Here is a 25079-nt window from a genome sequence, read left to right as displayed (position 1 = left end):
GGAGGACCTGTGATCCATGATAATACATTTATAAATCCACACATATCCATACTTTGTACCTACCTAGTGGGATAATCTACACCATAGTAACTGTGTAATCTGTAGTAATCATATCTAGCAGGGGTTTCTGTACAGAGGAATCTCTAGTTCTCAGAAAACTACAAAGTGGACTCATTCTTAAAGGTCTTTCGCACCACAGTCAGTAAGATATCACAGCTCCTGTCTAGAACTTTTATTCAGCCTCAGCTGTCACACTTAGCTACTGCACAGTATATACTATAACCAGACCTACCAGATACTGTAAAATCTGTAACCATATTATACATACCTCTAGCACAGAGCCCAGATGGTTCAGTAGCTGCCTGCAGACAGTAGTACCCACGGGTACACACGTAACACTCATCTGAGTGCTCCAGGTTGGTCAGGTTACTGTAGGTACCGGCCACACAGGGGAACTGCATGGGGAACTGGGTCCCGTCCGGACAGTAGTGACCGGCTGCACACGGCTCGGGAGCCTTTTGCTGACCTCCTGTGCCTGTAGGTCATACATACATGGCTTACATTATTTTGACCCAGGTAAGGTATGAGGTATGGCATATACTGCCATTGTACCATCGCAGTACATGTGTTTTACATATTAAGATGTCTTTTTAGAACAAATTTGAAGCCTGATAATCAACTCAAAGTGTTTTACAAAATATGAAAACTTGGATGAACATGACAGAATACAGTGAAAATTAGAGAGAATACTTAAAGTTGTACTTGCAGACATGCTAACCCACTACTTAATAAACACATGAAAACACCACTCATTGGGACCACTCAGAATTCAAACAGCCACATTTTGTTTTGAGAAAACCCCAATTTCCCAAAATTCTTTTTACTTACAGACTGGTAAAGCTAAAAGGAGCTGATAACTTAACTCAAGTTTGACTCAGCTCTGCTCAACTTAATGTTTGTATCAGGAAATTGTCCATAAACATTACTTTTGACACAAAATGGACATGACGCTGTCTGTTGGAACGTAACCACTGATTCGGAGAGACAAAAATGTTTTACCTGAAAGACAGGCGACCCCAGCCGGACAGGTGTCACACTGTGCAGCTGATGTCAGGTTACGATAGTCTGTGTACGTGCCGGCAGGACAAGGGTTGATAACGTCGTCTGGATCGTCAGAGCCGGCAGGACAGAAGTACCTGCAAATGAAAAGTGAATTTAACATAAAGTGATCTTGAACCAGTTACAAGCTCAATGAAGAGCTACCCTTTCAATGGTGAGAAGACAGACACTGTGTACAGTATTTACAGATTCTTTGTACTAGGGACATGCCCCCAGCTACCTCTTTTTCAACAAGTCTGTAGAATGAACAGTGGAACACAACATAACGTCCCTTCCAGTAATGTGCATGTGGGGACAGCTACAACAGACAGGATTCAAACCCCCAGCCTTTTGGTCCATAGGCAGTATTGCTAATGACTGGACAACGCATGCTACTTGTATGACAAGTCAGCACAATGTTGGCAGGCACATGGTACATGAAATTGTATATCACTTCTCTCTTTAGCTTGTCTCCAACTAGATCTCTTTTGCATGCATATCAATTCATAGTTAGGTTATAAAAACTTCTCTCCAACTACATGTAGATCTCTTCAGTGTCACTGATCAAAACGGATTTTATCTCAGGGCTCGAAAATTCATTTTTGGGATTAGGTGCACTGGTGCACCCAGCTTAGAAAATTAGGTGCACCAAAATTTTTTTTGATGCACCACTTAAATCTAAGTAATAACCTAATAATAAAACTTAGTTATAAGCTATCAAATTCTTAAACAAGTACCATGACAGACATTTTTATTATCTTTCTAATACTTAGATGTCAAGAATATGATGTATACTAGTATACTTTGATATCTTTACACATAAACCTCAGAAAATATTTGGGTGCACCCTGTGCACCCACATGAAATAATTGAGTGCACAGCTCAAATTTTGGGTGCACCTGGGTGCACATGCACCCAGTATTTCGAGCCCTGTATCTGAAAGTTTTCCAAAATCATATCTTAATAGCTTGATGTCTAACCTTCATTGATGTTCTCTCTGTACTAATCTGTAATTTTACAAATAACTATGTTGAACTTACCCAGGAGAGCAGTCTGTGTCTGGCTGAGTCAGTGCAGATTGTGTGCAGGCTTGTCCAGCAATGCAAGGCTTACAGTCATCTTGTTCGTCTTGACCAACGTTGGGGTTGTATGTGCCGGCTGGACAGGCCACGGGGTCCGAGGTACCGTTTGGACAGTAGTAGCCAGCAGGACACTGCTGACAGGCCGAATACACACTAGCACCCGTCTCTGCGGTGAAGGTCCCTCCGTAGCAGGGGGAGGATTGGTAGTCTCCTGTACCCACAGGACAGAAGTGTCCCCTCTCACAAGGGATGGGCACAGCCGTACCTGGGGGGCAACAGACAGAAGTGACACATGCATGTCTTGACAATCATTTTGAGAAATTTTTGCGCACAGAAAACATTTTGAGTGCTTCAAAATTGTAAACAAGTAACACAATAAAGTTTTTTCTCTGATACTCAAGTGTCAAGAATATGCTGCATACAATAATCAAGTTGCAACAAAAGTCAGACATAAGATGCATACAAATGTAGCTCAAATTTTATATGCAGGAAAGTTAACAAAAACATCCAGTATTCTCAGTCCTGCATATCTACAACACATCTACAACTCAAAAAGCAAGGCTTAGTTCACAAACAATTGGGGCAAGGTGAACCCTCTATTTCATAAGCCAGTTCACAGTTTTAACTGCACATGCTCAAGGTCAAAGGTGACGGCCCCTAACTTTCTAAACAATCAGGAGACTTCACCTTGTTCTTGTGTCAGGACCATGCTCGATACCATGTCCAGAGTGATATATTTTGTCAACTTTGACATGTTACCACAATGCATCACATTGCAAATGTGCACTTCAAACCTGGAACCAGCTTATTATTGTTGTATCTACTGTATAAGGTATGTTTTGTTGGGATAAAGACTTGGCTAAATGAACACATTTATACCATACCTGCAGGGTTACAGTAGTTCCCCTCTGGACAGTCCATGCAGTTGTCCTGCTCCCTCCCTCCCAGTTCATTCCGGTACGTTCCTACTCTACAGGGGTTGTCTGTGCCGCTAGTGGACCCTAGTGGACAGAAGTGACCCCGAGGACACAAGTACTCGTAGGTGGGATAGCCAGCTGTGCCTTCCAGACAGTAATACCCTGGAAAAAGAAAGAATGTGATGTGGGACACTACATTGTACATTGTACTGCTACCTCTACAATAGTCGGACTACTACAACTGCTATTGCTATGGTAACCACTACCACTGCAGTATACATGTATTCATAACTACTACAGTACTGTTGTTGCTACTGCTACTATAGTACGACTATAGAGTAACTACAGTACTACTACAACTGCAACTGCTGCTACTACTACTGCTGCTACTGCTACTGCTACTATAACTACTACAGTAAACTACTACTAATGATAATACTACTGCTACTCCTACTACTGCTACTACTACTACATGCATGTACTACTACATGTATATCAGCCAGTCTAGTATAGACTAAGACATGGTACTGCACACAAAAATACAGTTTCAAAGCCCAAAATGTTCAGAAAACAGTTTGACTGTTCATTGAGCACTTTATAGGTTCATTTTCCATGGGTTTACTGGGCTGAATTGGCTGCATTTTGTCCTCATTCATTTTCTTGTTTTTTTCCCAGTTTCTACGTACTGCCTTGGTACCACCCCTCAATACTGTGCAACAACTGGCCAAATCATTCATCAGCATCTCCTGCTGCGGATGGCTGATACTCGCCAGACCCTCACAATATTTTTTCAGACAATGCTCATTGGTATAAAACTTTGCACTTCAATGCAGATTGTCTACTTGACTCCCACCACCATTAGTGAAACCCTACCTTCCGGACAGTCAGCACATCCCTCGGCTGAGTTCTTGGCTCCAGTCCTGTTGCCATAGGTCCCAGCAGGACAGGCCAGCTTGTTTAAGCCATCCTCACAGTAGTAACCTACACACATTTAATGCATAAAGTTAAATACAATGCATGTGCCAATTTCTATACAATGTACAATAAAGGATATGGCAATAAACGAACTAAATGATTCAAAACAGCTTTGAAATATACAAACTGTATCAGTCAATCTATTTTTTTGGAAGTTTTCCTGCAAAAGCAAAATGCACCATACAGTATAATGCCAGCTGCATGATAACAGCTTTGGTCTTACTTTGTACATCGACATTCTTGTAGCTTGTACTACTACATGTATATCACCAGACACATCGACTGTCACCAGACACATCGACTGTCACCAGTAAGTAGCTTGAACTACTTTATCATCAGACACATTGACTGTCCCCAGAAAGTATCTAATTCTACCATCAGTCACATTGACTGATACAAGTAAGTAGCTTGTTACCATCAGGCACATTGACTGTCACCTGTGAAACTTGAACTACTTTATCATTAGGCACATTGACTGTCACCAGAAAGTAACATGTAGACTGAATATTAAACCTTTGGAGTCAGCTCTCAAGAATATTACGTTGTTTACTGGCCATAGACGATTGCCAAGATCAGGACACAGCCAAGCACAACATGTACCTTGTGGACACAGCCCATCTGATGGTGTAGCGGAGGTGCTGCCCTCCACACAGAAGTAGCCTGGGTCACAGTCAAGGCAGGCTGTAGTGGAGGTGTTACTGTACGTCCCTGCCTGACACTCCAAGGGCTGGGCATCCTTCTGTGGGCAGTAGGACCCAGCTGGGCACGGGGAGCAGGCTATCTGGGCACCTGGTGAGACAACAACAACCAGTCAGCTGCAGCTCCGTCACTACATGTACCAGTTAGAAAATACTGAATCCAATTGAATTCTATCAATGGTTATTTTAAAGGGGCATTCCACTCCATTCCACTCCATACTACCTTGCTAAATTTCTGATAATCACTCTTAGACTACCACTTTCGTTAGCTTAGAGACCCTACCATTGGCGAGAAATTGTGCCGACGTCGGTCACCCAAGCATTTTTGGTGCCGCCATTTTACCTTGACCTACTTCCAACTTCTCATACTGAAGTGTCCAAATTTCCCTATCCCATGATGAGAATCATATAAATTATATAGTCTTCAGATTTCTTGTATCTCCCTTAATGTGTGATAGTCACTAGCCTGCAGGCTGCTTTTCATGGACGTCATGAGGGAACATTATACTGGCCTCTCCAAAACATGCATGGTACCTTCCTAAAAAAAGACAATCCCTGAATGACTATACGAGATTGTGAACTGACCGAGACTGTAATATCCATCCTGACATGGTGTGCCTGTGGTGTTGGTCAGGGGGCATTCTTCTCCAGCTGGACAGGGGGTACACGCCTGGAGACAACAACAACAATATCATCACATTTGGCAACAATGATAACATTTGCAAGCAAGTAAGTAATGCTTACCTTTACATGGTCTAGACTAACAAACAACTGCAGCTCTGTTTATTCTTAACTTATTCAAAGTTAACATATTTATATATATGGTGACCAGCCCCTAAAACTCTGTCCTGCCCCTTGCTACATTATGCAACCACATGGTGTGCATCACTTTGCCAGTAACCATGGTGACCTTGTGACAACACACCTAGCAACACGGAACAACAACAGACCTGTCAGACAGGATGTTATAAAAAACAAACAAGATGATTTCAACTTGATTTTAAAAAATGCATATACATGTCTCCCAATGATACCCGCTGTATTGAAATGTTAACTAATGGGATACATTGAAGCAGAAACAAAAATATAAAAATGACTGTATCCTGTTCATTTAAGGAAAAGCCTTACTACACATACAGCATAGCTTTCTTTAATGCCAAATGCACTTTGCATATTTTTTTTACAATATTATCAAATATGCGTCATTTATATGATGTATTTTTATCTTAGTTAACATAGACTCTTATTGATTTTTGTGCTTCTTTCTGAAAGAGAAGACATACCGTTGCTGATGCCTCGGAGTATGATCCGGGGTAGCATAAGAAGCGGAAGTCGTCATATTTTGACGGACAGGCATAGCCAGCGTCACACACTGTGCAGGCTGCCTGCCCACCCTTACTGAAGCTTCCAGTAGAACACAGGGTCTCAGTAGCTTGTGTCGTGTCTGGGCACTCGTATCCCGGGGGACATGTGGTGCACTCCTGCAGGGAGAGACACAGGTATATAGGAACATCAAGGTCAACACGGAGGTGATGTCAATGAACTCAGGGTCAATGAACTCAGTTGAGATACTCTTCCCCTGGTTATACATTTGCATCAGAGAAGACAGATGCTGTGCACAATATTTACAGGACTGGTTCATTGTACAGGGGAAACTCATCTACATCTTGCTGAATGATACCACACAGTATGAACAGTGCACCATGGCTAAGGACTGTGTAGGGTGGGCAACACAGCTGGGATTCAAACTCACGACTCCTCGGTCCAATGGCATGGTCACTAAGTATTATGCAGGGGTACGCTACTATGCAGCCAAGTATGCTATAAAGCCCAAGGTGTAAGTTGTAAAAATTAACTGTACTGTCAGTAGAAGCCATAAAATTACTCTTTCCTCAAAAATCTCATCGTCAGTTTGAATAACAGTTAATGTAGATTATGCACTATGCAAATCTAGTATGGCTTTGAGCCAACTAAGAGAGACACTCACAGTTTGCCTGCCAGTGGAGTAAGTTCCAGCAGCACAGTCGTAGCCTTCTGCTGTTGTCTGCGGACACGCCTTACCAGCCTCACAGTCCACACAGTCTGTGGCATTTCCTAAGGAATACTGGCCCTGGAGAAACAGTATAGTCATTATAGATACATAGAAACCTTAATTTAAAGTGCTTGTAGCACCAATGGAACCAAAATTCAACATAACCATTCTTACAATGTCATAAAGATGAATGATTGAATGAGTGAGTAGCAATTGTGTTAGTGAGTTAGTGAATGAGTGAATCAATGAATCATTCATTTGTAAAACATTGCAGCCTAAAGGCTTAATTGTGTAATACATTATAAGGGAGAGTTCTCACAAATCCTTATGTCTTAGTCTTAGTCCATGGACATAGATGTTTGTAGAAAATGTAATTCCTTCTAAATCTGATATCATAATCTAACATTGAATCTTATGAATCTTCTTGTTGATTCATGTCTTCAGGCATGAATCAACTGGATCAAATTACATCCCTTTGCCGGTTCAGAACCTGGTGAAATGGCTTGCAAAATACATTAAATTCTAGAAGTAAGCACAGCAAACATATTAATACTAACTATAAAGTTATCATGATGTACTGTTTGCTAATGAACATAAAGCAGAGTCTTACTGCGAGGCACGGTGCGTTGCCACTGCCATCTGTGTTGGGACATTCCCACCCTGCAGGACAGGACCTGCACACATCCTGGCCTCCCAGGCTGTAGGTGCCTGCTGTGCAGTCTGTCTGCAGGGCTGCGGTGGTGCTGCTGCAGAACTTCCCTGCAGGGCAGTCTATGCAGAACGACTGGCTCCCTGTGGAGTATGTGCCTGGGAGAAAGGACAAATATGGATTTTTGAGACTTTTTTTTTCAAATCATAATACAATGAATCCATCCCTAGATTTCAGTAACAGATGAGCAAATTCGTGTAGATATATTCCACTCCATATATTAACTAAAGTTATATACAATGTACAAGTTATACGGCACAATAATCTTAGCTCAAGAAAAGCAAGTTTTACGTCAATTACGTCACCATTTAAGATAATTTTTGCTACAATGTAGTTTACGACTTAGTGTATAAGACATCTTTCCATCTTGTGACCTGAGGATAGCATTCGGGTACCACTTGGTGTACAAATGTACAGTTAGATATAGATATCAAATACAGGTATATCTGGGTAAGATCTGCTGTTAGCCATAGTATACAATAGTAGTACTCTGGGCATGCCTTACCTAGTAGAAACTGGTACTGTTAGACATACATGTAGTGTTGTGGGTGTACTTTACCTGGAAGACATGGATACTTCTGGGTGGGGTCTGTAGTGGAGGGGCAGGCATGACCTGCCTCACAGGGGGTACAGGACAGCTGCTGTGCCACGGCATACTCTCCAGGGGAACAGGCCACGGGCTGGGACTGTAGAGGAACAAGGAATAGTCATGTCTTCATAGTTCCAGAGTTAACCCAGGTGTTCAAAAATTGAACAGTATACAACATAGTATTACACTTTCCTAAGGGCCTCATCCTTCATTCCACAGGGCTGTAAGAACAACACCAAATGTACTCTGTAAGGTGGTAACTGCACCATCTATCCCGTGTATTTGTTCATTTCAAAGGCGTCTACTTTCAAACCCCTGCTCTTTGATGATGTCCTTTAGTAATTTGCTACACAAATGTACATACATGTAAGACACCAGGAAACTCAAATAGTCTCAGGCTGTCCTGTCCGAGGTGCTGAAATTTACGTAACTGTACAAGTTACTGAAAAGTAATGCAGGGCAGATACAGGTGTTTCTATGCAAATTTACAAGATTAAGATACTGTAAATGCATTTAAGTTTGCAGGGATTTAATTTAGTGGTAGAGAGAAAGGGGACTTTTTGCAGTGGTTTTAAGTTCGCGGTAGCACCGTGCACTGTAGTCTCTTACTGCTATGGAAAAATGTTTGCGGTGAAGTGGCCACCGTGAAAACCGCAAACATTTCTGCATTTACATCAGTGTGTGTGAGCTTGTATTCCTATTGACGGCACAGATAGTAATGGTATCTGCATATGTGCAAGTTTGGTCAATATTGCATGCAAACTTTTGTCATGCAAGTGCATGATTGTGAAATCGGGGTAATTGAGCCCCATAGAGTTTAGACTTACACTTGCATCTGCGCAGGAGAATCCTGCAGGGCAGTCGGTACAGTTGGAGGCCCCGCCCAGGGCGTAGGTGCCGTTGGTGCAGGTCACTGGGGTCAACCTACCGGCAAGTGATGGTTTAATGTTAATATGTGTACTGAAAACATCATTGACATGACACCTGTCAATCACTTCAGTTAAATTATCTATAGCCTGCCAATCACTTCAGTCAAATCTAGGACCATCTTTAGCAACAAGATGACAATAAACACAGATGTGCTTAACAAATTTTGGATGACTATGTATCAAGGTGTTCTTGCAGTTGTCTGCCTAGAATCTAAACAGTCCTGGGTCAAAATCCCTTGGAGGATGTTATGTTGGGGACAAATACTCCTCTCAGATGGCAGTTAGAGCTTGAGGTATCATCGTAACAAACAAAAACATATCAAATTCAAAAGAGATAAGGGGGTCCTTCCCAGTGTGAGTGGATCAAACCTTACAGTGCTGTCTTACACAGTTTGTACATTATTATTACGTACAAAACTGGACAGGTGTGCTATGCTGTGTGTTATGCAGTTTACCAGTTAGGAAAAACAACAACAAAGTAACAGTAGATGTAGACCTTGGATCTGGACAGGCCTGGCCTGCTGGGCAGTCAGTGCAGCTAGTCTGTCCGGTCAGTCCGTTGGTCGTCTGTCCAGCCAGACAGGACAGAGGCTGCTGGGACTTGGAGGGGCAGGCTGACCCTATGGGACACTCCGTACAGTTGGCCTCCCCTGCCAGGCTGTACTCCCCACTCCCACACTCCTGGATGGGGACATCTGGGGACGGGCAGCTGTAACCCCCAGGGCAGGGGTGGCACAGGGCATCGCCCTGCACATAATGGCAACGGCATTCTGGATATTTATGATCATTGTGGTACTATATCATAAATCTTACAGCTTGCGTTAGTGTACATATAGAACACTGTATTACATGTACGTATATCTTGAGGTACCAGCCCGACCACAGGTTAGTTTGTCCAACGTCCGAAGGCTGGAGGGAGATACAACCTGTGGGAGGGCTAGGACCAAGGGCAATGTGAAATGCACTGCTTGTATCTTATTTATGTCGTGCCCACCTCTTAAGCCAGTAATGTTGTTCGACTGGCCCAAACACACTTGACGTTTAGAGTTACACTGTCTAGTGTAGGGAAAATAGGGACCAAGATCACTGTACAAAAATCCTCAAGGACATGCATTCAGAACAGCAATTCAGTACTGTAGATTATTGAATTGCAAGACTAGATGATGCCCTAATAATCAACTTATACCTCAAAATATTTTGGAAGGAAGCAACCTCTACTAATGTAACCATCTCCTTAAACAAATTTGTGAAATGTTAAAAATTGTACAAATTGAATCAAATTATTCAAATAGAAAAAAATGGTTAATGATTTATCTATTACAAAAATCTGTACAATTATTTTATTGGAATAATAGTTTAAAATATGACAGTTAGGTAGGTATGAAAGTGTGGTGGATATTAATAGCTACTGATTGAAGCTATGGAGTTTACACTGTTTGCAATGATAGTACTGACCAGAGTGCTGTATTCCCCGTGATCACATGACGACGGTGTCTCGGCCGGGTTGAGACATGACGAGCCAGCTGGACAGTCAGCACAGCTGGAGTTCCGTGCATGAGAGTAGGTACCACCTGTATAGGAGCATGAACCATAAACAACATTTTTAGCTCCCTATCTTGCTAACATTACATCCTGGAATTGGTTTGTCCTGTCAGGGACTAAGAGTAAGTATCTATCGCTGCAGTCCAGTTGTAACTGTTTGCTTGGTGTCAAAACAAGTTTTCATACATTGGTGTTATGGGATCACGTGACAGGTTTCTCATAAGTTGACGCAAAAACATATGCGAAAGGCCGTTCAAAAATTATTTCTCAAAAGTGTGCTTGACTGTGTGTGGATGGTCTTCAACAAAAAGGATACAATGTAGGTATGTTTGTGGACAGCATTCAGCACCAAGGGCAGGAATGTTTGTGTATGGATGGTGTTTAGCACCAAGGACAGGTATGTTTGTGTATGGATGGTGTTTAGCACCAAGGACAGGTATGTTTGTGTATGGTTGGTGTTCAGCACTAATTCATCGGGTTTACACTATGTTGTATGTCATGATTTTCTATCTGATTATATGATTTTTATCTATTCTTTAAGGTGTCAGGTACACTTTGATGCAAGTAAACATCATCATTATCTCAATGACTTTTCTACTACTGCAGCAATTTAAGGTGTAATATCAACTGTTGCACTAAATAACCATCTCTACCAAGAGAAATCTTGACGTTTTGCTATTAGACATCAAAGGAACATCTTAGAAGCTGGTGAATTTTTATGCATAGAATAAAAACGAAGCCAGCTTTGAAAAAGAAACATGACCTGACCTGGACAGTGCTGCGGAGGCTGGTCAGCCTGGAGACAGTAGAACCCTGCTGGACAGTCCATGCAGACGACTGCGCCGGGAGCGCTGTAGGTTCCCGCCTCGCACGGCTCGGGGGATGCGCTGGCGTTCACACAGGTGCTGCCCGCTGGACACACCGTACAGAGCTGGGCACCGGCTGGGCTGTAGGTACCTGGACAGGATGGCAAGAGATCTTTCATTTTACATGTGGTGACAAGACGGTCCTGTGCTTAGGGTTGTTGACTTAGAAATTCAAAGGTTTGGGTTAAAATCCCTTGCTGTCCCCAACATTGTGCCCCGGGGAAGGTACTTCAGCAGGGCAGGCTGTGCAGGTTTGTATTACCTGTGGAGATGTGTCTTACCTGTGGGACAGGCCGTACTGATGTGTCTTGCATGTACCTGTAGGTCAGGCTGTGCAGATGTGTCTTACATGTAGGTCAGACTGTATAGGTGTGTCTTACCTGTTAAACAGGCTGTGCTGGTGTGTCTTACCTGTAGGACACAGTGTTCTCACCAGGCCTTTTCAGCATAGCGGGCCGATACGCTGTGGGCTGGAAAAATGACGCTGTAAAAAGCCCGCTACGCTGTATTTTCACCCAGCGTAGCGGCCAAAAAATGGGGGAAAACTGGAAAAATACCGTACTAAAAATACGAAAGCACGTGCCAAGCACGCGCCTCCGCTGTTTCAGGAAGTTTCAGCTCGAAGGGAGGTGTTTTACAGCACCCCGCGTACCGCTATCTCGCAGCCCCCACCCAGGACCGCCCCTTGCGCGGCGTGCGTTCTGTACTGTAAACAGAGAACCGGCACAAAACTTGTAAAAAGTTTCGGTTCAAGTCCGGTCAAAATCGGAACGGCAAGAAACGCTTCTTGGACTTGCACAAAAATAGCACTTGTATATATTCCCTTTTATGTTGCAGTATACTTGTAAATCATCTAAAACCTTCCAAAGATCGAGAAATTTGCGTTGAGAAATGACGAAAAACATCGTGCCTGCATGCATGCAGACAGCTAGCGGTAATGGCGGCGAAAACATTGTAAAATCTCGCAAAAAATTCTCGCGAGATCTGATGCGTCTCTGTGACGTCAGAAGAAACTAGCGATCTCATTGGTTTAGGCAAAGACTTTAGGATAAACAACAGCAGCGACCGCCATTTTTGGAGCAAATTTTACCGTATTTTACCCCGAAAATTTCTGCCGTTTTGGAGATTTTGCGGGCCCAAAACTCATATCAAAAGGAAGCAAAGGTATTCTTGTTGTTTTTACGTCCAACACCTCTTATGTGAACGCATTATTCGTCCGCCGATCGCGAACTTGAAAGTCGGCCGGGGATGCCCCGGGCCGTGCCGAGCACATGTTTCTGCGTGTTTTGTTCTGTTTACGATGAAAAAAAATACGATGAAAACAGAGACTGTCAAAGTTGTTTATCTAGATAAAGTTGGTGGCAAACCGGACAATATTTATTAAAGTACGGTTGAGCTGAGTAAAGTATGTTGTTTATGAGTTTTTAGTTGTCTTTGATGCTTTGACTCAAAGTATCGTTACGTCAAACTGCTACAATTATCGTATATATGCCCCTAAAAACTGATACAATAAGCCTTCTGAATAGCCTAAAATGCAAGAGCTTCCGGGGGGCTTCGCCCCCCTGGGTCCCCCCACCGGGGCTCTGCCACTGGACCCCGCCGGGGGCCTTCGGCGGCCCCCGGACCCCTGCCCGACGCTGTGAAAAATTCCTGGTGAGAACACTGGGACAGGCAGTGCAGGTGTGTATTACCTGTAGAACAGGCTGTGCAGGTGTGTATTACCTGTAGGACAGGCTGTGCAGGTGTGTATTACCTGTAGGACAGGCTGTGCAGGTGTGTATTACCTGTAGGACAGACTGTGCAGATGTGTATTACCTGTGGGACAGGCTGTGCAGGTGTGTATTACCTGTAGGACAGGCTGTGCAGGTGTGTCTTACCTGTAGGACAGGCTGTGCAGATGTATCTTACCTGTAGGACAGGCTGTGCAGATGTGTCTTACCTGTAGGACAGACTGTGCAGATGTGTCTTACCTGTAGGACAGACTGTGCAGATGTGTCTTACCTGTAGGGCAGACGGTGCAGATGTGCCTTACCTGTAGGACAGGCTGTGCATATGTGCCTTACCCGTAGGACAGACTGTGCAGATGTGTCTTACCTGTAGGATAGGCTGTGCAGGAGTGTCTTACCTGTAGGACAAGATGTACGGATGTGCCTTACCTGTAGGACAGGCCGTATTGGTGTGTCTTACCTTAAGGACAGGCTGTGCAGGTGTGTCTTACCTGTAGGACAGGCTGTGCAGATGTATCTTACCTGTAGGACAGGCTGTACAGATGTATCTTACCTGTAGGACAGGCTGTGCAGGTATGTCTTACCTGTAGGACAGACTGTGCAGATGTGTCTTACCTGTAGGGCAGACGGTGCAGATGTGTCTTACCTGTAGGACAGGCTGTGCATATGTGCCTTACCCGTAGGACAGACTGTGCAGATGTGTCTTACCTGTAGGATAGGCTGTGCAGGAGTGTCTTACCTGTAGGACAAGATGTACGGATGTGCCTTACCTGTAGGACAGGCCGTATTGGTGTGTCTTACCTTAAGGACAGGCTGTGCAGGTGTGTCTTACCTGTAGGACAGGCTTTGCAGATGTGTCTTACCTGTAGGACAGGCTGTACAGATGTATCTTACCTGTAGGACAGGCTGTGCAGGTATGTCTTACCTGTAGGACAGGCTGTGCAGATGTGTCTTACCTGTAGGACAGGCTGTGCAGGTGTATTCTCCAGCATTGCTGTACTGGCCAGCTGGACAGTCCTCTGGGTTGGAGGCGTTCACACATTTCTGTCCAGCCGGACACTGCAAACAGAACCCCTGGCCTGTGGAGCTGTAGGTGCCTTCTGGACAGGCCTGGAAATAGGAGAGTGGACGTCTTTATTCATTCTATTCTATTCACATTTATTCATTTTGGATGGAGCAAACATAACACAAAATCAATTTTCAAAAAATTATATTGGGTAAGAACACAGTTCATCATACATCAAAATACACATGGATAATGGAAAACAATCAAGAGTGTGAACATAATACATCATAGACTTAGGCCTTGACATTCTGTTACACTGGTAACTTACAATCTAATACTAAAACATAATTCCTGTGTGGCTATATCATAAATCGTATGGTACCTAAATGTCCAAATTTAAACAATGTGTAGAGTATTTTCCTAAAGAACACAGGATAATTTGCTTGACGCATTCATAGCTATCCTAAGAATGCTTTCATTGTAATATCGCACAACGTATAAGTATGTGACTCTTACCTGGCATGTTTCCACACCAGCTATACTGTAGTATCCAGCATCACAGTCCACAGGAGAGGCAGCCACATCCAGACAGGCCATCCCCACTGGGCAGGTATGACAGGTGGTCTGGCCTGGGGAGTCCTGGTAGGTGCCTGATGGGCACGCCTGGGGGCCTGACAGAGGAGACGGGCACTTGAAGCCCACTGGACAGGACAGACATGCTGTTCCATTGGAGTACTCCCCAGTCTAAAGAAGAAATATAAAGATTTCATATTCATGAGTGTAATGAATACAACTAAATGTTTGAAAATAAATATTGCAAATACATTTTCTCAGCCTTGATAGCAAGATCAGGCAAAAACTGTCCAGCACTACTATTTCTTGATTTTGAAAATTTCAGAAATTAATGTTACAGTAACAACAGTATAATATACTGTTAATACTTGCAGGAAAAAAACTGAATGTCTAGTAGACATGTAGGGTGTGAGAAGCAGACATCACATTGTAAACAGTCCGGTCCTCTTTAATAACATTACAACTTTTATAGGGTCCTCTAGGTAGCGCGCGTAGTCCAGTGGTTAGCGGCCCTGCCTCTGGAACTAGAAGCCGTGAGTTCGATTCCGGCTGTGTCGCTCACCTGACATGCACGCTACCGGAAAGGGTTGCAGTCCTTAGGACAGGACATTAAGCCGTGGTCCACTGATCATTGTGCTTGTCGAAAAGAGCTAGGGGAATTTCCCCGGTACAATGAACCTGTAAATACTGTACATAGCGTCTGTCCTCTCTGTCACGACCAGTGTAAGACTAGCTCTCCAGTGAGCTAAAACTGGATCGAGATCACTTTCCTTTTAGGTCTAGGCAACGATCAATGCATTAAGGGGATAATTTTTTTTTCAAACCTGTTTGCCCGTTACCACCTTCGAGATAGCCAGAAAATAGCTGGTCATAAAAACAAGCTAAATTACGACAAGCTCATCCCAGCCATTTTGTAACATTGAATTCTTTCTTAACACAAACATTTAAGTAAACTATTGATGTAAGAGAGAACATTTAGGGTCACTCACCCCGCAGAGAGTTGGCTCGGCACTGGGATCCCCACAGGATGTTCCAGATGGGCAGCTGAAACAGGTGTCTGATCCAGCTGGCGAATACTAGAGCAGGAAGATTACGGAGAAAAAAAACTCAGTCATAGGGGCATTAGTTTTCCAAGTTAGGCAATGCAAAAACAAGACCATATAGGCTCTGATGAAGATTTGTATCTTCTATAACGATTCTACAGTGTATACAGTTGCTTGTTAGATATCCTCACCAGGTAGCTTTAAAGGGGCACTCCACTCCAGAAGGGAGTCTTGTTTTCCAATAAATAATGTGTCAATGAATACATAATCAGCCGAATTTTGTGGAATTTACCTTGGGATAAATTACGTGATGTGTGTTTTATAAAACAATAATGACACTCTCTAAACCCATGCAGACCCTACCCATGCATTCCCTATACGCATAGACACTTTGTTTATCGTACATATTTTCGGAATAAATGAGGTACGCTGAGCACACCGAGAAGGCAAATTTATCTTAAGATAGCAAAGAATACAAGAACAAGACGAAATGTCTTAGCGAACCTGAAATTAGTTTGGTAACCTTACCGTAAAGTTCTGCATTGTATTCATCCATAGGATTAATTCAATTAGAGGGTACTTGGGGAGTTTAGTAGAAGACTGAATGCTTTTGAGGCATGCGGAGCAACTGAGTACTTTATCGTATAATGTGAAGTCGTATGCAGTTATCACTTCCTAAAATGAATCTATCGGAAAATAACACTCCCGTGTGGAGTGGAATGCCCCTTTAAGCAATGCTTGCAACTAGCTATGCAAAGGTTCAGTTAATAAATTAGATCATATAAGTAACCAGGCATGCAGCTGCTACTGTACCACGTGCACGTGAAGCTGCTACAGAATCTGATACAGATAGAAATAAAGCTGGACAGGTGTGTTATGCCAAATGGTGATTATACTGACTAATAGATTAGATACAGAATGATGCAAAAGCTGGTGTGTTAAGCTGAAGGGCAGCTATTATGCCAGCTATATACAGATAGATACAGACACTGATGTTACTACAAAAGGCGGTTGCAGCCAGGCTATACAGATATAGATATATGGAGTTTTTCTACCACAGTTCATAATAACTACCAGTTGTTGGCACAGTATGTAATAAAGGCAGCTGCCTCACCTGTCCAGTCTCGCAGGTGATTGGGTTCCCATCCTTGACTGGACACCTGGAGCCGGAGGGACACCTGGTGCAGGTGACAGTACCATTTGCTGTGGTGTAGTAACCAGTCGGGCACTGTAGAAAACATACCATGGTCAGGTTTGGGCTTTCAAGCACAAAAATGTCAAACATCAAACAGACATTGTCAATCATGTAAATGTTTTTCAATGGAACTAAGGGCTTTAAAGCAGAAAAACGTAAACATCAAACAGTAAACGTACTATTAATACTGGAAACTACTGGTTTCTTATAGCAAACGTCGGACCCTAGATATATTTGTACAAGACAAACCTGAACCAATAAAAAATGTATGAAAGCTGCCAGGGGGCCCATAATCTAATAATTTTTTTTTTCCAGTAGGGCAAAACCGCATTACATCATACCAAATTTCATAACAATCTGTCCATAGTTTATAGAGTTGTGTTGCTTTATTGACACAAACACTGTTACTAAGTTTCACCATCACAAATGCAACCCAAAACATTACCATCTTGGCAAGGGTAATGACAAGAGACACTCTGAACTCCCTTACCGCTTGACATGATTGTAGTCCCTTCTTGTCTGCGTAGTACCCAGCCGGACACTGTTGCTGCTCCTGTGTGATGACCGGACACTCGTGACCCTTCTGACACTGCAGACACACCGTCTGGCCTTCCTGGTGCTGGTACCAGCCGCTGGGACAGTCCACCGGGGCGGCGCGGGGGGTGTTGGGGCAGTAGGTACCGGAGGGACAGGGGGTACATGATGGGCTCTGGGCTGGGGCAAACTCTCCAGCTGCACACAGCACGGCGTCGGTCTTGTTACCACATCTGGATGGACACAACAATCATGTTAAACACCAAACCGGCTTCATAGCTTTGGCTCTACATAGTGAAAGTGATACATCAAACAGCTCTGGAAAAATGAAATATACCTTCAAAGAGGAACATCATACCTAGATAGTGAGATTTTTTTTTAAAACTAGTAGCACTATGCAACCTTAACGTTAAGAATTTGACTAGTAATAATTAAATCTTTTTTACCTATACTTTGTGATATGAAATTATAAGCCCATCTCTGTGTACAGTTGCTGAAATATGGGAGGTCAGTCAAAAATTAAACTGGAACAGCAGAATTAAACTGGGGTCTGTTAATTGTACATTTCTCTGTTGACAACTTGTCTGTACTTACTGGTGTCCTACAGGGCACTCTGTACAGTTGGTGGTTCCTCCCGGAGAGTAGAAGCCATCGGGACAAGCCTCGGACGCTACTGTGGGGTCAGGACACCGACTGCCAGCCTCACACTCAGTGCAGGCCGAGGAGCCAGGCGAATCTGCATAGTGACCATCTGGACACCTGGGGAGAAATGGTAACAAGATGAAAATTTACAACAAGTTTGACACCTTATTCTATGTATATCCCAGTTCTCTTTTTGGATGTATAGAATGAACAGCTTGTGTATGTGGACATCTTAGACATAGCAAAATTAATGTTGTGTATCTAATTACTGTCTGTAGCCTGTGTAGCAAATAACTTTCTGTAGTCTTTTAAATTACATACATTCAAATTACAAACAAGTGGATACAATCAGAGTAACAAACAAGTATTTGTTGACCTTTATGTATCATTTACATGTCTACTGGTTCTAAGGTCTAGACATTTTTACCTTTGTAAACAGTAACGGTTATCTCTTCTAGAATGTTATTACATTTTACATTTTGTAACAGTAGGATGGAATGTACTGAATTCTTTCAAACAGGCAGCAAGAAAGGTGAACAGTTTTTTGTGATCGTCATCATATTGTGAACAATTTATAAAAAAGTGATACTAACCTGACAGTGTATACAATGACTATTTCGACTCTGAAAAATGTCCCTTGGGTCAAAACTGACATAGAAGTTCCTTCCAGGTATGTTTTTAAGTAACATTCTTTCTCATCATAAACAGTCACTGTGATAATGTTAAAACTGACCTGGTGGGTTCTGTCATGCCATCATCGGGACAGTAGTATCCCTCGTCACACGGTGTGCACAACTCGCTCCCGTTGCGAGCGTAATTTCCGGCAGTACAGATGACGGGCTCGCTTACTCTGTCCGCACACTCGTACCCACCGTAGCACAGGCTGCAGTAGGTGGCATTACCCAGGGAGAAGTACCCTGCAGAGCACTGAACAGGGTCTGGGAGAAAAAACATAAGTCGTACAATTAAATACATTGTGTTAAGGTAGTCCCATAGCCTTTTTAGGGCGTAGTCAGGCAACAGAGGTCATGGAAATCCTGGATATAATGTGTTAGGAGGGACATCAAGGTGTGTGGTCTAACAGAGGTGAGCCGCATTGAAGCACAGTGTGAAGACTAGCCGTCTGCTGCCTACCCGTGTCAGGGATCCCAGCAGCTGTATAATCAAACACTGGGTACTGTACTAGTCGCAGTGCCACAAGTTCACTTAGAATGTGGAAGGCGTAAGTTTAGCCACAGGAGCGGTTGTCAGTGGAATCACCTTCCAATGACTTTAAAAACGGCTGCTAACATTGCAGCATTTAAGTGTATGATGAAACTGAGAGCTTATCTCTGACCTCACAACCGGAATGATTTAATGGATAACGTCTTTTGTGTATATTATTTGTATGTTATGTATTGTTGATATGACATGTACTTTGTGTAATCCAGGGCCCCACTGTAAAGCAGTATACTGAGTTGGGTCACCCTGGCTAAAGAAAACAGAATAAAAATTAAAAAAAACCCTCTGCTTCTATGACCATTTACCTTCCCAACCTAAGTCAGGTATTCGTCTTAAAATTTACACCTGGGTGGAGTGAGGAAAGATGTGTTAAGTGCCTTTCCAGAGAGCACAAGATTGCTAGCATGACAGCATTTCAACCCAGCACCTGGCTTCTGGGCCAAACACCCGGCAGTAATGCTATACAACAGTACAAATACACGAAAGGTAAAACTCTATGACAACTAGTCAACTAGACAGTACAGTAGACCATGTTACATGGCTGTACCAGTAATCTTTTCTTTTCTTTACTTCGTTATTATAGGAAGTCTTCGTACGGACCGATGTTTGGCTTGACTATACTCTGTACGTCAGCATTTGACATGTGGTCTCTGTATGTGATCTCAAGAGTCTTTCGGAAGCATTTCCTCAAAGTAAGACAAACTTCTATCCCTTACCTTGTGCAGGATTGGGGCACTGGTAGCCAGCCGGGCAGGGTTGACACATGTCCGTAAATGAGCCATTGTTATAGAAGCCAGGTGGACAGGACTGGCACACTGTGGAGGCCTCCGCACTAAACAACAGGAAACAGGTTAGACATAACCATAGTACATGGTGCATCGTTACTGAAAATGTCACAAACTGAGTCAACCTGTACTCAGGTCATGGTTCGTAGTATGTTGATTTAACCTTTACCCTGCTGCAAAACTCAGTATGCAGTATCAGAGATTTGGTTGCCAAGTGGCTACTTCAGTATGCTAAGGGTTAACAAAGGAATACTGTAACCTGGCTTCAATATTACAACATATTCTTCTTCTGTTGGTTTCCTGACTGTGCCATCAACATGATTATTGTGTCATGTTTCATTCTTTTTCATCTTTATGAAATATGTGAAATCTGCTTTGTTTTCTCAAGTTGAGTGCATATGAAGGAACTGTCAACCTATGGTTCTTTAAGATTATGCTAATTCCTTACAAGCTTATGATATCAAAAGAACAAACTTTAGGTTCTTGTACAATCATACATTTCTCTTAGTGAAAGGAAGTAAAAAGACTGATGAAATGTAATATGTAATGTATCATGTTTGGCCACAGGGAGAGCAGGTGGGATCTGTCAACTTTCTGAGTCAATGTTTTGACGTTCAACCCAAACAACCATTTAACATTTCTCCATCGTCACAACAATTCAAACAAGTTACGAGAGCCTTAACAATTGAACCTTTGTATTCAATAAGGATACAGATTCTAACAAAGTCTGAAATCTACATATGCATTACTCAGGTCCATGGTCAACAAGGTTCTTAACAAATTGCGTCATCTAAAATCGATGGAGTATTAATACATTGTCATTGTATTACTATTGTAATACATCACTTGTAGCTTACACTGTTACAGTACCAAAACATGCCATTAGACAATGTAAACAAAGTCATAAGAATAAAGATAGATATCAGCATGTACAAAGCATGTGGTGACAGTTCCTATGAAAACCTACTCTAGAGATGGACTTAAGAACAAGCACCCCTCCAGACCAACATACTGGTTTAACTTGAACAAGTGATTTCCACCTACGATAACCAAGATTTCCACAATGGTGAGTAAAAGTCCTCATTATTACCCACACTGCTACAGTGACAGACACATGGTAAATGTACAAGAGTCAGGGCCTATACACTGTGAGTCTGCTCTCAACAGATTTAATCTGAACTGAATCAATCAAGAATGCCACATTATATGGCAGGCTCTTCATGGGCATCAATTTGATTTCAAACAGTAGTTTGAAGTAACAAGGTAAAGCTTCTTCCAGGGATGAAGAAGTCCATTAGCCCAATTGTTCCGGACTAGTGAAAATGCTGATCGGACAAGTGCATGACCTGCTTTAGTTGTCCGATGGGACGAGTACTCTTTTGTCCCCAAGTTCTTATTTTGGACGGTACATTTTTCTTAAAATTGGGGCTTTGCTAATCAGGGGTATGTTTATTAGATTTGTAACTAGTACATTACACAGACTCTCAGGCAGCATTGCTGATATTAGAGTTTATTAGATTCAATGGAAGTGATTTAACACAAAGAGAAATGTTCTTAAATTTCGGGCAAGCGAAAAGTTGGTTCGGGCAAGTAAATTTTTTAAGTACTTGCCCGATAGGACAAGCGGATTTTTAAAAACTTGTCTAACCCTGTTAAAGTGCAATGTTGCTTTGCTACAACTCGGGTTAGAGATACATGTAGGTGTGAATGGTTTGGATGTGATCAGCAGATAGCATTCTATCTTTTACAGACAATTATGCAAATAAGAAATTTGCATCATTTATATTCAACAACGTTCACCTTCATGTAGATTTATAATGCCATTAAGAAGAAGGAATGTACGTCACACAGACAAGTTCACACTTTTCGTAGCAGGAGATATTAGCAATATAACGTCTGCTAACATAAGAGAATGACAAGAAGATATACAGTACATGTATCATTTCCTACACACCTGTACTGTCCTAGAGGACAGATAACTGGCGCTAGTCTGGGGTCATCACACTGGTATCCAGCAGGGCAGGGCTCACACCGCGCTGCCCCTGACGTGTTGGCGTACTTCCCCTCCTCACAGTCGATACAGGACTGCCAGCCTGAGCGACTGTATGTGCCCCGCTCGCATTCTTCTGGCATCAGCCACTTCTGGGTACATCTAGAGCCTATTGTGCACATAAAGACATAAAGAACGTTCATGAAGTACATTGTAAAGCATAATAAAAAACATACATGATTACTGTATCTAACCAGGATATTAATAAAACTATTGGTAGTGTTGGTTAGGGACGTCCCTTATTGGCTAGGACTTTAAATGGAGGCCCTGTGTTTGAAGAGAGAGCTAGCTAAAGAACCCACCACACCTAATAAAGAGATTAGTTGATTAAAGCTATTCCCGGTCTAACTAGGTTAGGGAATGTCCCGAACAGTCTTGAAGTTTGTAACAACTGTTTTTCCTATCAGATCAGTTAGCTACAGTACTACTCTCATAATCCGTTACCTAAAGTCCTTTGGGTCTTGCTTACAAGAGACTAATGAGTAAAAACACAGCACGCCACTTTCAAATATCAAAATTACTGCACAGAGATTGTAATAGAGTTTGACCAGTTTCACATACAGTGACACATACACATACAGTTTCACATACACATAAATTCTAGGTACTAGGTACTTTCAATTATCCAACAATCAGTTGCAGTTTAACAGTTATGTGATAGGGGGCCAGTCATAACTTGTTCTACATGTACATTGTTCAGTAAAAAGTAATGAACAGACTTGAACTATTACATAAGACTGATCCATAGACTGAATAATATATTTTTTTAAATACTACTATAATAAAAACCTGTGCAACCAACAATAAGGACCACCTGGTCAAAGTGACCACATTTTGGTGGTCCATTTTAGTAGATGACTTTCCCCATTGAATTGCATTAAGAATTCTGTCTAGTACAGTGACCACCTGTCCACATAGACCAGACTTTATTGGTCCTTTATTGGTTTTCTTGGCTAAGTTTGACTAAACATAGTACTTAACAAAGCAGACACAAATTTCCATTCCACAATACCTTCTGGACAAAGCGTGCAGTTCGTAGATCTAGTCTCATTAGCATAGTGTCCATCAGGGCATGGTTCTGGGACCTCCAGGCCTGCGATGGGACACTGGTACCCTGCCTCACAGGGGGTACATTGGGTGGAGCCAGTACCCGCGTAGGTCCCTGCGGCACACTGGGAGGGGCTCTGGCCTTTGTTGAGACACTGATGACCAGCAGGACAGAGTAGGCAGGACGTTGCACCTCCCAGGCTGATGGGGAAAAAACAGTAACCGTTATCAATGGTGGATTCTTAGTTTGGGTCTTGAAAAACTCAAATCAAATCGGACTGATGCCTACTTTTCATTGAGATCATGAGGGAAAAGTAAGAGTTAGAAAAATTAGAATAAAGATATGTATTACATGATTACAAGTCCTAGGAATCCATAAAAATGTATTAGGGTTTGAGATGCGTTTATTTTACTATACTGTACATTCAAAATTTAGCTGTAAATGATGTAAATGAACAGAAAAAGGAAATGCAGTGAAATGCCAAAAAAAATGAATGCCAAAGTCAAACTCAAAGAAGTAGGGCGTGAAAGAACAAAAAGTAATCAATCTATTGTTCGGTATATCGTACTGTGTTACTTCTTTTATTCAACCTTTCTAACCTCATAGATTTCATAATGAAGTCAATGTTTTTTGGGCAAACTTCTTTTCTGTACACGCTTGCATCAGTTTTGCGGTTCTCAGAACATGTCATCCATAATTATGGAAACACATTGCTTTACTGACTATGGAAGCATAGTGAAGACCGCGCGGCACAGTGGTATTGTGTTTGCCTCGTGACCGAGAGGTTGCGGGATCGAATCCGCCTGCCGTGCTGCCGATCTTGTGCCCTAGGATGACAATTTTTACTCAAGTGAAAATAAGTCGTCCCTCGGATAGGACGTTAAATGGAGGTCCCGTGTTTGGGGAGAGCCATACCCCGGGCACGTTAAAGAACCCGCCACATGTGCGATGGTGCGGTGTGAGCGGTTCAAAACCTACAGTACCTTGGCCGCACCTGGGGCAATTACCGTCGTATTGAGGTCACCTGAGTGGCGCCGAATGGCAGCTCGCTCCAGACCCTTGCGATTTAGCCCCGCCTATTGTAAGCTCCTCGCAATTCAGCCCCTGGCTGCAAAGAGTGAGTAGTCAGCCCACCCAATAACAATAACAATAACAGCAGCCAGGATCTCCTGTCCATACCTGTAGTACCCATCATCACAGAGAAGTGGGTCTAGCGCCGGGTCTGCACACCTGTACCCTGCCTCACACTCCTCACACGCAGACAGGCCCGTCTGGTTGGCATAGTAACCAGCGGCACACCCAATAGGCTCCGTGGTGCCGTCGGACGGACAGAAGGTTCCTGTCAGTCAACATGAGTCGTCAATCATTTCAAAATCACCAAAATTTCATCATTGTTATAAGTGTGACAGCCAATCATATAGAAAATGCACATGACATTGTACTGCACTTAAGTTTAAAGGACACTGATCTAATGGGATTAAATTAGGCATGTATGCTATTATGCATATACAGTATCTGATAGGTACATTTATGTTCAAGTGGTTGACGTTGCATCAGAATAATTCCTTTTTGTATACAATTATACCGCAACTATAGGGATATTATCCTTTTGCAACCCTATATGCTTACAATATGTACTGCTGAGTACAAATTTTAATTTACCTCCAAAAATAGTTTCATCAGGTTGGTAGAATATAGGATGAAGGAGAATTCTTTGTACACAACCCAGTGGGTACTTACATAGCTTACGTTTCGATGTCTCTCAGACACCTTCGTCAGAGCTTCTAACTGGAGTTCTGCTTCTCACCGCTATATGGG

General features: G+C 42.7%; 2 protein-coding genes across 2 annotated transcripts in view; one reads left to right on the top strand and one right to left on the bottom strand.

The window, feature by feature from the left end:
- The window catches only part of LOC118410961 (homeobox-containing protein 1-like), a 1064572-nt gene that overhangs the window by 954278 nt on the left and 85215 nt on the right, over window positions 1-25079 (top strand). The gene's annotated exons all lie outside the window — the stretch shown is intronic.
- Window positions 1-25079, bottom strand: part of LOC118424073 — a gene marked incomplete in the record, with an annotated part of 163824 nt that overhangs the window by 119769 nt on the left and 18976 nt on the right. The window contains 26 exon segments of the mRNA XM_035832589.1: window positions 329-535; window positions 1060-1196; window positions 2139-2445; window positions 3065-3259; window positions 3971-4078; window positions 4673-4861; window positions 5356-5440; window positions 6054-6251; window positions 6758-6880; window positions 7413-7609; window positions 8071-8197; window positions 8928-9024; window positions 9526-9776; window positions 10485-10600; window positions 11340-11528; window positions 14121-14274; window positions 14687-14914; window positions 15733-15819; window positions 16901-17014; window positions 17472-17748; window positions 18110-18274; window positions 18891-19095; window positions 20095-20210; window positions 22118-22322; window positions 23226-23461; window positions 24441-24600. Of these exon segments, the coding sequence (XP_035688482.1) occupies window positions 329-535; window positions 1060-1196; window positions 2139-2445; window positions 3065-3259; window positions 3971-4078; window positions 4673-4861; window positions 5356-5440; window positions 6054-6251; window positions 6758-6880; window positions 7413-7609; window positions 8071-8197; window positions 8928-9024; window positions 9526-9776; window positions 10485-10600; window positions 11340-11528; window positions 14121-14274; window positions 14687-14914; window positions 15733-15819; window positions 16901-17014; window positions 17472-17748; window positions 18110-18274; window positions 18891-19095; window positions 20095-20210; window positions 22118-22322; window positions 23226-23461; window positions 24441-24600 (4473 nt within the window).

This window comes from Branchiostoma floridae, chromosome 1, assembly GCF_000003815.2.
Source record: "Branchiostoma floridae strain S238N-H82 chromosome 1, Bfl_VNyyK, whole genome shotgun sequence".
Classification (NCBI taxonomy): domain Eukaryota; kingdom Metazoa; phylum Chordata; class Leptocardii; order Amphioxiformes; family Branchiostomatidae; genus Branchiostoma; species Branchiostoma floridae.
This window is presented reverse-complemented; position numbering and strand designations above follow the sequence as displayed.